The sequence below is a fragment of the Silurus aristotelis genome, assembly GCF_946808225.1.
Source record: "Silurus aristotelis genome assembly, chromosome: 21".
NCBI lineage: Eukaryota > Metazoa > Chordata > Actinopteri > Siluriformes > Siluridae > Silurus > Silurus aristotelis.
Window position 1 is genome coordinate 11,817,540 of NC_139594.1, and position 13,166 is coordinate 11,830,705.

At 35.8% G+C, this 13,166-nt stretch overlaps 2 protein-coding genes across 4 annotated transcripts; one reads left to right on the forward strand and one right to left on the reverse strand.

The window, feature by feature from the left end:
* Positions 1 to 455: 455 nt before the first annotated feature.
* LOC310716293 (solute carrier family 22 member 13) lies at positions 456 to 7,296 on the reverse strand. 3 transcript variants are annotated; one of them, XM_083523317.1, is made up of 11 exons: positions 7,188 to 7,268; positions 6,735 to 6,907; positions 5,763 to 5,866; positions 4,902 to 5,056; positions 4,601 to 4,769; positions 4,258 to 4,372; positions 2,553 to 2,656; positions 2,075 to 2,286; positions 1,794 to 1,902; positions 1,175 to 1,384; positions 456 to 1,048 (listed from the first exon to the last, which is right to left on the reverse strand). In XM_083523317.1, exons 2-11 carry the CDS (start codon positions 6,849 to 6,851, stop codon positions 943 to 945), a joined length of 1,401 nt encoding a protein of 466 aa, XP_083379443.1. In that variant the 5' UTR covers positions 6,852 to 6,907; positions 7,188 to 7,268; the 3' UTR covers positions 456 to 942. The 3 variants fall into 3 exon arrangements, 2 of the variants coding, with proteins under 2 accessions (XP_083379443.1, XP_083379442.1); XR_014530548.1 differs by having other exon boundaries at positions 1,175 to 1,380; positions 6,735 to 7,296; XM_083523316.1 differs by having other exon boundaries at positions 6,735 to 7,296.
* Positions 7,297 to 8,942: 1,646 nt separating this feature from the next.
* Positions 8,943 to 12,315, forward strand: psmb4 (proteasome 20S subunit beta 4). The gene is made up of 7 exons (XM_083523377.1): positions 8,943 to 9,097; positions 9,652 to 9,858; positions 10,827 to 10,973; positions 11,387 to 11,468; positions 11,579 to 11,695; positions 11,803 to 11,891; positions 12,170 to 12,315. The coding sequence occupies exons 1-7, from the start codon at positions 8,976 to 8,978 to the stop codon at positions 12,180 to 12,182; spliced, it is 777 nt and encodes a 258-aa protein (XP_083379503.1). The 5' UTR covers positions 8,943 to 8,975; the 3' UTR covers positions 12,183 to 12,315.
* The last annotated feature ends 851 nt before the right edge of the window (positions 12,316 to 13,166 follow it).

Consider the following 13,166-nt stretch of genomic DNA (forward strand, 5'->3'; position numbering starts at 1 on the left):
GATAATTTTACCATTGTTCAGTGAGTTCTCTATTAAAGTGTTTAGATACATTCGGAATTTGAGGGCCAATTTTGACTTTGAGCATAATAATGGCCTGATTGTGACTCTAATATAGGTAAATATAGGCTCTGAGATGCATTTTAATCACTGGTAAAATAGGGCAGTGTTCTGTCAGTCTGACTTCAATAAGTTCACTGCAATGATTCCATGGTGGTGTGTTGATCATCAATGGGCCATTTGCTATAAAAGTGATCAAGGACATAAGTAACAGTACAGCTATATAAAATTATTTACTGGTAGTGGCTGATCAAGCGGTTGACCCCACCCAGACTTTAGCTTCTAACAAGCTGGAATATGTGACAAATTTTATTTTACTGCATCTGGTGAGTGACTGATTAAAGAAAAACCCCAACATGAAATGTCCAAGTATGGTGCATGACCAAAAAAAGCCCTGCTTCAGTGCACCTAGACATGTTTTTTTTTTTTTTTTTTACCCAACTGTATGGAATAATATTGGATGAACAATATAAAAACAAGCTTTTCACAAACAAATACAAGAGCTTCATAGAGGGTTTTCTGATTGTCATATGGAAGAAATACATAAAAGTATATTAGTATAATATACTTGCATGCATAGTGTAAACATGAAAGGCACTTTGTGTTTTTGTTGCATAGACATCGGATAAGACAGTGTGGTTTCTACAAAAGAACTGCTGTTCCCTAGCTCTATTGTGACACTTGGGCTAAAAACACTGATGACACAGCTGCTTTCTCAGCATGAAGCTAAACAAAAAAAAAAAAAAGCAGCAGCTTTTGACCAAAGATGAAAAAATATATCAGTGTTATACATGCACATATACATTTCTAAAACCCAAACAGAGAATGAGGAAAGAAAATGTTTGTGTCTGTGTGTTTGTCTTTATGCAGCAGTCACATGTAAATCTATAGAGACTTGTTTGTAAGCCACTGTAGTTCCTGTGCCTCAGTGGTGTTTGGAGACTGGATAGTGTCTTCAGGGAAATTTCTGCTGTTATTCTCTGGAGTAAACCTGCACAAAGAAAATAATAATATGTACCACATACAAGTTAGTAAGCCAAAGATTTATTATATATATATATATACTGCAAATTTTGAGTGTTTACTGTCAATTGTGGTGTTGTATATATGTTATAACCTTTCAGATTCTTGGATATCGTCAATGGTATCAGGTAATGGTTTATTGGCTGTCTCTGGCAGGCCCAATGCAAGAACTGCAGCCAGCAGAGGTGCAAAGCCAAATATTACCGTGGGCACAACAGGGTTACTCTCTCCAAGCAGGTTTATCATTGGTGCTAAAACTCCACCAATTCGTGCCAACATGGAAGACACACCAATTCCTGTCTGTCTGTCGGAGGGAGAAAGATTCACATAAATGTACATCAGAATAATTTAAAACACATAGCCTTTATTTATCATAGTTGCAAAGGATTTGAGTGCACAAAATGATTTGGGAGTGGATCTGCATCTGATTCATAGAATTGCTGAATATCATAAAATGTGATTTGATTTTTGTATCTATCTTAAATGTAATTTGCATAGGAATCGACCCACGTTACCCTTATGGCACTTATTTATTGAAGTTGCCCACAATTATACATACATAATATTTAGTTCTGGTGTCCTACAACAGTTCAGTGACAGGAGTCAATCATAAGCCATCTGTGGCCATCTCTACACACTGACCAATGAAACATAGTAAGTATAATACTGAATAGTTATTGGTATGTTATATATAGAAGTGTTTAAGAACATACCTAAGCACAGTTGGGAAGAGCTCAGCTGTATAAATATAGATGACACTAAAAGAGGCTGTGATCCCAAATTTTCCAGTCATAGCCACAGCAGCCTGTACATTGGGGCTATCTGGGAGAATAACAAAACAAGTACAGGGTCAAAGGAACAAAAGCAAACAAACTGCAGATGGTGATGACTTGGACAGTCCTATGAAGATTGATAGAATGAAATTCTGAAGATGCTTATTCTGAAAAAGGGTTTGATTTTGAAGAATGAAAAGAAGATTAAAGGTGATGGTCACCTTCTGGTACAATGAGCATCAGAAGGCAAGCGGCGCCCCCGATGGCAAGAAATGCACTCTGCGAGAGACGACGGCTGTAGGGGAGGAAGATCAAGACCAGGGCCTTCGCAGGGATTTCGACCAATCCAAACAGAAACTGAGTGAGGTAAAGATTTGTGCCCAGGTCTGACACACTCAGAGAGAGACCATAATACACTAATACATTAACAAACCTACAGATGGAAAAAATGAACGTAAGATAATCTATCTAATGGAGAACAAATAATTTGGAACTTTCTAGAGCAAAATTTATCATTTTAGGTTGCTACAAGGAAAACAATGGACAGGAGGCAAAATTCTGCAAGAGTGTATTTAATAATGAGTCTCAATCCAAGGAATTTGTAAAAGCATATATCTCTAAAAGAATTTAACCAGTGAAAACACTATTAATTGCATAGAATCACCATGATGACTTATAAAAGACTTATTATTAACCTACCAAATGTAGAACAGAATAAATGATCTTTTCCTCATCTGGGGAGTACGAAATAGATCTGCAACAGTGTGTTGATTCTTCTCCTGCATCCCTTCACACTTATCTAACTGCAAGAATATCAGCATGGAAGATGCTTAATTTAAAAGCAATTTAAATATATTTATATATATTTTATTTAAATATATTTAAAATTAACATTTATCCAAAACTGTCCCCTACAGTGTCTGTGAAAAGTCTGTAAACACCTTTTATTATTTTTAAGACACATATTTCATTTGTTTATATGCAATAAACCAGATTAAAAGCAAAGGCATAAACAACAATTGGACAGTGAATGAATGGAAGAAAGTTCTGTAGACAGTTGAGTCTAAATTGGACATTTGTCAAGTCTGACAAGTGTTATCAGACTGCCGCACACCCACAGTCAAACAGTGCTGTGAACGATTGGTGTTGTTTTGGAGCAGAGAAGGTTGGAGACTTATTCTGGGTGTAAGAAATTCTAAACCAACATGGCTAGCATTCCATACTTCAACATGAAATTCTGTCTGGACTGCAGCTATTTGTAACCAACTTCACCATACAAGAAGACAATTACCTAAAGCATTCATCTAAGCTCTGTAAGCATTATTTAGAGAGCAAACAGTTGGCTGGAGTGTGATAGAATGGCTTGCCATGTCATTGCAACTAAATTCAATTGAACTGCTCTTGGATGAATTAGATCACAATGTTAGAAAGAAATATTCAAAAGTATATTTGGAAAGTTTTACTGTTACAATATGTATTTAAACATCTAAAATTGTCCAGATAGGAAAAGTATGTACAGCTGTTATAAATGCTAAAGGAAAACCTTTCAATGACAAGTTTAACATCAGTACATTTATATGTTTGGTCAAAGCAAATTTTCATACCATAAAATTGCTTAAATTGTTGCATATATACATGTGCATGTTTCTTTCAATAAGAACGAGTAGGTGTTTCCAAACTTTTGACTGTAATTGTAATTAGAAAATCACTGAAGACATCATCTTATGTGGTTAAGTTATTTATAAGCTGGTTGTAAAATGCGAAATTTAATTCAGTATTATCATTATTATTCATGGCTGTCATATTTATTGAAAACTTTCATCTACATTTTAAAATTCTGTTCATAAATAATAATTTACAGGACAACATTTTTTTTATTATTCGAAATTATAACATCTAATACAAGTACAGGCAGGATAGCATTTATAATTATAATCAATTATAAGCCTGACAATGATGGATTGTGATTTCCACCTATATAGCTAAATTAATACACTATACTTCATAGACCCCACTTTAAGAACCACTACAATAATTATTTCACCAGTAAAAAGATAGTAAACAACCATTGCAAATCACGTGTATCCCCTAATTGCATAACCTGTTTTTACATATCATATTACACCTAAATGTGGACCTCCGGGAGACAATTTGCTCCCAGTGCTAAGGTGATGCCAGAGTTGCCTTGGCAATCTGTTAGCTTTAGTCTGTCACTTACAGGGTACAAAGGCAGCGTGATTGGCTAGCTGCCTCGAGGTTTTAGGACTTGTAGCCATAGAGATGTTTAGGGGACTACTAAACTGTTGCAGTTTTTTAAAGAGTTTTTTAAGGTTTCCATACATTTGTGGCTGAAAAAAAACCCAGCAAAATAAAGAATCAGAGAGTGAAATATAGTCTATCGTACCTGCACAGCTGTAGGCAAGGCACGACCATTCACTGAAGCTGCTTTGCGTAAAAGAATTAGTGCTTCCTCTTTTCTATTATTTACCAATAGCCAACGAGCTGAATTAGGAAGAACCCTGAAGGATAAAGAAGACAGAGTGAGAAAAGGGGTAAAAGAGACAAAGAAAGATTTAGGGAGGCACACAAATAAAGGAGTGATATACACCAGAGCCAACAATAGGGATATATGAGTGCATTTGAGTTGAGGGTTCTATTCAAACCCTAGTAAACAGAAAAGCCATGTTTCTTAGCCACATTAACACCTTTTATTGCCACATTGTGTATGTGTGTAGGTATTCTCTTACCAGATGTAGAAAATAAAAATAAAACCTGGTGCTGAGATGGCAAGCTGCAGATTTCTCCAGCTTCGAATAAAATAAGCCACACCAGCCAGCAGCATATAACCAAACCCAAAGAAATAATCGGATAAAATTCCAGCCATCATGCGTTTTTTGGTAGACGTCCATTCTGTGCCTAGATAGAGATGATTGTCAGATATAAGATTATGGAATTTTATACTCCAGACACAACAAACTAGCTAAATCAAGTATCCGTGGACACTGAATTGTAAACCAGGTAAAATTATGATATCGTACAATTACCGACCCAACACAAAAGCATTGATGATGATTCCTGACATAGACGTTCCTATAATGAAGCGAAGAGTCACATACACCAGGTAGTTTGGTGCAAAGGCAGCTGCAACACCAAATACTGCTTGTATGGCAAGAGACAACAGCAACGTAAACCTCCTTCCAAACCTGAAAGCCAGACAGAAAAATAATAATGGCCAGCAGAATTGGGTAAGAATGTGGAATGACACTGTTAGTAACATGTTTCTAAGATCTAATTCTGCACTGTAAGTATAGATCTGCATTGAGAACTAGGTTCAAATGATGGTTTGTAGCACTATATAAGTGTAAATGTGTGTATAAAAAATTAATTGTGTATATGGTATGTAATATCACATGTGGAAAGACAAAATCAACAAGGTTAATTGGCAATGATTTTAGTAACATGTTTAGGTATAATAAGTGTATCTTAGGTGTCTAAAACTGTGTCTACAAATTGTGGAACAATTTCAGATAAAAGACTATAAATACCTCATCATCTACAGTACATAATATTAGAAGATATGTGCACAAGAGACAAGGACAAAAATCAATATCGGATGCCCTCAGGTGGCCCTGCATTAAAACAGTCATGTTTCTGTAATCGAAATCACTGCATAGGCTCGAAAACGCCTTCAGAAATCATTGTTGGTGAACACACTTGTCCATGTCATGTATAAATGCAAGTTATAGCTCTATCATGCAAAATTATTTTATAGAATAGATAGTGTCTGAGTGCTGAACTGGCCTGACTCCAGTCTAGAACAATTTGGAAAACATTTGCCGCATAATAATGAATTAAAAAAAATATGAAAAAAGACCCAGGACATTGTGCAGAATACATTTTCAAACATACCTGTCAGCCATAGATCCAAACACAGTAGCTCCCACAAGCAATCCCAGCATATACAGTGAAGAACCAAGATTGTTCAGAGTTGCCTTGTCACAGACAAGATCCCACTAACACAAATACACACACAAACACACACAAAAACCAAAATAAAAATTAACCCATGAAAATTCGGATTTCATCCACAAATAACTTCGAGCTTCTTTATAATTTTTTACAACTATGTTGGTATTTGTGCGGAAATACAATTTTCAGTAAATAGAAATTTTAAAAAGAGACTAAAATTCGAGAGAAAATGTTTCAATAACAGTCTGCTCTTAACCTTTTCTTAATCTTACAGAAATTTGACAATCTTAATGATATTATTATACAACAAAACAACCTACTTTATATGCATTTATCAATACATTTAATGTTGTAAAACACCTACAAAGCAAAAGTAACACTTGTTTCATCACCAGCCTCTCTTTATTTCCCTCTCCTAAAAGTTTCCTGTGTCACCGTTTTTCAATTCTACAGGTATTTTATGGGTGTAAATAGTAATTGTGTGTCCTTTCCAGCTTTGATAAGCATTCAAATAACCAGGTGACAACAAACAACATAAGTGAAGCAATGTGTTAAAGAGGAGCGGGCCAAAATTTATTCAAAACGATGCTGAAGACTGTTATACTCCTACATATTATTTTTGCAGTTTGCTAATATTATTTACTATACTCATTTTTCTCCCAATAAATTGCTGAATATTGGTTTACTTAAAAAAAATTAACACATACTGAAATCTATTGTGTTTATCAAGAGATTTATTTAGATGGTTGCTCTTCATTTTGTAAATAAATTAATATAAGAGCAATAAAATGGGTTCAGAAATTCTCTTTTTGAATTCCATATGAACAGACATGTAATAGCAGACCCAATAAAATCTAAATAAACTCTGAAACTACAGTCACTTTTATTGCATGGTGTGTGCTGTGTGTTTACCTCAGTGACAGTGCTCGTATGGATTAATTCTTGGCTGTAGACCCATCCATGTGGACAAGGATCCTCTGTCTGATTGTATGGGAAGCTGTAGCACGAGTGGCTGTAGTTCATAGACATGTTAAAGTGCCATAGTTCAGCAGCTGAGCTCCGACAGTGATGTGGAGGAGTGTAGCCTGTGAAGATGCTCGCCATCATGTGAAAGGCAGTTATGATTTGTGGAAGACAGATCAGCATATACAAAATCTTCTGATATCTCCCAAACCCGCCGATATCTGCCAAAACCTGATCGAAATTCATTTCTCTGTTTACAGTAAATTGACTTAAAGCTGGATCTGACCCTTAGAGGTCAGTGGTTCTTCTGTGAAAACTCAAAAAGGAACAAAAACTATGTCTGAAGTCGCTTTTTAAGGTAAAAAAATATTCAAAGATAAATTTTATCCATGTTTTACTTACACTCAAAATGAAAATACTCCTGAAAGTAAGGAGAAAAGCCTCAAGAGTAATCAGTACAACCCAAGTGAAGAAGAGAGTGAGAGGCAGGAGACAGTGAGAGAGATTAAGTAAATGAGAAAGGGGGACAGGGAGGGAGTAAGTGAGAGAGGGAGGGGGTGAGAAGGGAGGAAGGGAGGGAAGTAAAATAAAGAAAATAGAAAGAGAGGGAAGTAAACAAGAAAGGCAAGAGAAGGAAGACAAATGGAGAGAAGAAGGAAAAAAGAAAGAAAGAAAGAAAGAAAGAAAGAAAGAAAGAAAGAAAGAAAGAAAGAAAGAAAGAAAGAAAGAAAGAAAGAAAGAAAGAAAGAAAGAATGGAGAGATGAAGCCAAGTCAAGGAAAAAAAAGGTAAGCTTGAGGACCTTAGTAAAAGATAGAGCACAATAAAAGAAGGAAAAGGGAGAAAATGTGAGTGTGTAGGAAGAGGAGAAAGGAGAGAGGAATAGCATTTTGTCTGTGATTCTTCCTTTAAACTATGCTAGTTTCGAGATAGTTTTCTGGAGTCTCTGCTGCAGTCTGTATATAGTAGTCTCATACTTCCATAAATAGAAACCTGAAAGTCTGTATTATTATTATTATTATTATTATTATTATTATTATTATTATTATTATTATTATTATTGTCCCCTGGTGGTCTAGTGGTTAAGATGCACCGCTGCGACCCGGGTTCGATTCCCGATCAGGGAACCATCCCCAGCCACTCTTAGTGCCGGTCCCAAGCCCGGATAAATTGGGGAGGGTTGCGTTAGGAAGGGCATCCAGCGTAAAACATGTGCCAAATCAAACGTGCGGAGGATCCGCTGTGGCGACCCCTAACGGGAGAAGCCGAAAAGAAACTTATTATTATTATTATTATTAGTAGTAGTAGTAGTAGTAGTCATGTATGTGCATTTGATCTACAGACTCAGAGCTTTAGCTCCAGCCCTAAAGTTGGGGCCTCTATGTGCTCTTATTCATTATCTAATTAATTCTTGACCTGTGAAAGCCCACATGTTCTTTCACAATTTAATCATGATTTTATTGTACAGCATGTTTATAAACATGAGGCAAGTCTGAGGTAATCTGCCAGACATTGTGTTAAAATTAAAAGTATATACAGTACTTACTACAGGTTAATATTTATTCTCATGGTGCACTTGTAAGAGAAAATATTTTAACTGGTACAGTTTGTAGAATGTGGACAATATATATATATATATATATATATATATATATATATATATATATATATATATATATATATATATATATATATATATATATATAGAGAGAGAGAGAGAGAGAGAGAGAGAGAGAGAGAGAGAGAGAGAGAAAATTATATATATATACTCTACACATTAAACAGTTGGTCCACTATATAGACAATATCTATTTCTATATATTAATAATATGCCACACTTTTTATTATTCATTATTAATTGTTGTGTTACTAATTTACTTTAATTTACTTGTATTTATACTTCTAATCGTTTACTGTGAGCAAATGTAACCAAATCCCTTTGATTACGTATGTGATCAATAAAGTATTCTGATTTTGAGTCTGATTCTGTTTGATTGACCTGAATGAATTATTGTAAACACAATTAAATTAAAAAAATAAAAAACCTGCAAAGTACATGTACACAAAATATAATAAATAATAATAATAAAAAAAAAACGGATCCATGTGTAATAAAATTTTCTTTTAGACTTCTTTCTTTTGTTATTTGAACCGAAAGCGAAGTTTGTCGTCATTTCCGGTTTTATTCAACATGGAGGCGAGCGGAATGAAGTTGAGTTTCTGGGAGAGCGGACCAAAACCGGGGGAATTTTACTCCTTCCCAGGTGCCGGTAACAGTACAGTACCTGGATGTGGACCCATACGACACACACTGTAAGATTTAACATGGTCATTTTCGTGTTTATCACACATTTCCTTAGCTAGCTGTGTTAGTTTCGTTTTAGCTAACAGTGCTGTATCATCATGGTGGAAATCGCCTGGGTAGCTAACTAGCTAGCTGGCTAACTGCTAGCTAACGGCGTTATTTAGAGAAAGTTAAAAATATATACACGTTATAACACGTGCTTTTACACGCGTTTGTTCAGTAGCGAAAAGGAACATTTTTATAATATAACTACCCTCTTTACTATGTTTTGTATGATTCTTTTGTTTTATTTTGTGATGTATCTAATAGGAAGAGACACAATAGACATATCTTTACAAAATCTATGTTTTAATGTATAAATGTGAGTTATAAATACATAGCGATTTACATATGTTTTCTCTCGAAAGTATTTTATTTGAACGATTATTGATGTTTTTCTCCAGCTAATTTGTTAGTACTCAGATGATGGTAATAGTCCTAATGTGGATATTCAGGGTTTTATAATGTGCACTACACTTTCATTGTTTTTCTCTTATTTTAACAATTATTTTTCACTTCGCAGGAACCCCATGGTGACGGGGACATCAGTGCTTGGAGCGAAATTTACAGGGGGAGTCATCATTGCTGCAGACATGCTCGGCTCTTATGGCTCACTGGCCCGTTTCCGCAACATCTCCCGTCTCATGAAAGTGAATGACAACACCATCCTCGGAGCTTCAGGAGATTACGCAGACTACCAGTACCTCAAACAAGTCATTGAACAGATGGTGTAAGTCTTGCATGGAGTCTTGCATGGAGTTCTGCCTGTTTTATTCTGTACACTTTAAACCCTCTATGCAAGTCTGAACAAGTCATTCAAAGACATGCATTATATGATATTTTATATTACATATGCAATCAGGTTCATTCAAACAGTCACATGAGTTCTGCTGGTCAACGACTGGTTTATTTGGTGTTTTTTTTTTTACCTCTTATAATAGTTTTTATCTGTGTATGTAGGTATGTTTTGACTGAACACTCTTCAAATTAAGTCTGTTCCTGTTATCGCTTATGTTATAGCAGCTATAAATTGTCTTTCCTTTTCTTTCTTCTCCTAAAGAAGATAAATGGCATCAATTAAATTCGCAAATTCAAGCGCTGACACTGGACCAATCTAAAAAATGCTAAATAAATGCTTTATCACAAAACAATGTTCTGCTCACAATTATATAGTTTTTTTTACAATAATATTCCCAGTGTACCTTGTTGGTATAGACGACATTAATTAATTAGATGACATTAATTAATTTCCTTCTGGCCAATCAGAATTTGAGAGTTTAACAGCTCTTTAAATTAAAAATCATACAGACACGTTTGTGCTACTCAGCCTTCACTACACTTTCCCTGTTTGTATTGATTATTTCTTGTTAGTGTGGGGAATTATATATTTTTTTTGCCTTTTATTCGGGTCAGGGTCTTTTTGGATCCAGACCCTGTGCTAGAAACACTGGATGTATTCTAAAAATGTGCCCTAGATGAAACCCCAGTCCATCACAGTGCACCATGTACACACATTCACGCAATTTAGCATTGGCTCGTCCCTTTGTTAAATTGCTCCTTGGTGTAAATGTGTGTGCATGTAGGAAACAGTAAAACTAGTGGCACATTGAATGTTCATGACCACACAAAAGCTTTCTTTAAATAGTGCTGGTATATCGCTATGAATCAAAAAGCCTTTTCCTGTGCTGATATGTTTAGGATTGATGAGGAACTTCTTGGAGATGGCCACAGCTATAGTCCCAAAGCCATGCATTCGTGGCTTACTCGTGTCATGTACAACCGTCGCAGCAGGATGAACCCACTTTGGAACACGGTGGTTATCGGTGGATTTTTCAACGGAGAAAGGTTAGTTTTCGATGACTAGTTTTCCTCGATGCACTACAGTGGATTCCATATTCACTGTTAATTATACAGCATCAATGTAGTGTAGATTGGATTTTACTTAAAATAGCTGCACGACATTTAAAAATCTAAAGTTACTTTAAATAAAGTTACTTTCTATCAGGTTTTCCTGTACTCAGAAAAGTGCAGACACTCTGTTCACACAAAACTAATTTATAATAGAAGTTCAGTCTTAGTCACACATGCACAACATATGTGGTAGAGTTAAGTTCAAAATCCATTTTCTCTCAAATTTTAGTAATAGTAATAATAATGATATACACACTAAAGTATTACACTGAAGTAATATGTTCTTGAGGCCATAAGACTATCACAAACTAGTGTGTTTTTTTTTTTTTTATATATATATATAATAGTTTTCTGGGCTATGTAGACAAGCTTGGTGTAGCATATGAAGCTCCAGCAGTAGCCACAGGATTTGGTGCATACTTGGCTCAGGTAAGGATACATTTTTTTAAACATTTTTCAAATTTAGGTAATTTTTTCCCCCTGCATTTATTTAAAAAAAAAAAAAACACTTCTGTTACTGTCTGCCTGTTTCTTTTCAGCCCTTGATGAGAGAGGTGCTTGAGAACAAAGTAGAAATTTCCAAGGATGAGGCACGGTCACTGATAGAGCGATGCCTCAAAGTGCTATACTATCGGGATGCTCGTTCTTATAACAGAGTGAGTCCTGTGCATTAGTAGATATACATGCAATATTTTAACTAGTCAAATGAAATCTTTCTTCAGAAAACAGTATGCTATTTAACAATATTTCTGTTCTGCTTTAGCACGAGATCGCTATTGTGACCGCAGAAGGAGTCGAAATTATTGGACCACTTTCATCAGAAACTAACTGGGAAATTGCCCATATGGTCAGGTGAGTTACATCATTTTCTGTTGTGCAACAGTGTTTTGGCTTTTTACTCGCCAGCCTAAAAAACAATCGGAAAAGCCGAGCCATTTTTTAAGTAATACATTTTTTTTTGCCTTTAGATATTTGTGTATAAACATGCTAATATCACTAAATAATGACACTGATTTATGAAAGGACTTTTTGAAGCTCAGGTCTCATTTAATCTCTGGAGGTTTAATAAAAATGTATTATTCGTGATCAAATTTGATGTTATATCACTGTGTACTTTCTTCTTTGTGCAGTGGCTTTGAATGAAGGCTAATTTTGCTCGTCTGGATGTCTTTCATCAGTGGATTATTTAAACCACAAGAAAATGGCAATATCAAGACAACACTTAGTATGTTTTACATTTGTATTTGTTACCCAGAAATAAAATCATAAAAAGTGATTGTGTGTCTGTGTTTAAGCTTGTGTCCAGGTTTGCAAGAATCATTTTACATAACTACAATTTCTATATACAGTGAGGAAAATAAGTATTTGAACACCCTGTTATTTTGCAAGTTCTCCCACTTAGAAATCATGGAGGGGTCTGAAATTGTCATCGTAGGTGCATGTCCACTGTGAGAGACATAATCTAAAATAAGTATTTGAACACCTGAGAAAGTCAATGTTAATATTTGGTACAGTAGCCATTGTTTGCAATTACAGAGGTCAAACGTTTCCTGTAGTTTTTCACCAGGTTTGCACACACTGCAGGAGGGATTTTGGCCCACTCCTCCACACAGATCTTCTCTAGATCAGTCAGGTTTCTGGCCTGTCACTGAGAAACACGGAGTTTGAGCTCCCTCCAAAGATTCTCTATTGGGTTTAGGTCTGGAGACTGGCTAGACCACGCCAGAACCTTGATATGCTTCTTACAGAGCCACTCCTTGGTTATCCTGGCTGTGTGCTTCGGGTCATTGTCATGTTGGAAGACCCAGCCTCGACCCATCTTCAATGCTCTAACTGAGGGAAGGAGGTTGTTCCCCAAAATCTCGCAATACGTCGCCCCGGTCATCCTCTCCTTAATACAGTGCAGTCGCCCTGTCCCATGTGCAAAAAAACACCCCCAAAGCATGATGCTACCACCCCCATGCTTCACAGTAGGGATGGTGTTCTTGGGAAGGTACTCATCATTCTTCTTCCTCCAAACACGTTTAGTTGAATTCTGACCCAAAAGTTCTATTTTGGTCTCATCTGACCACATGACTTTCTCCCATGACTCCTCTGGATCATCCAAATGGTCATTGGCAAACTTAA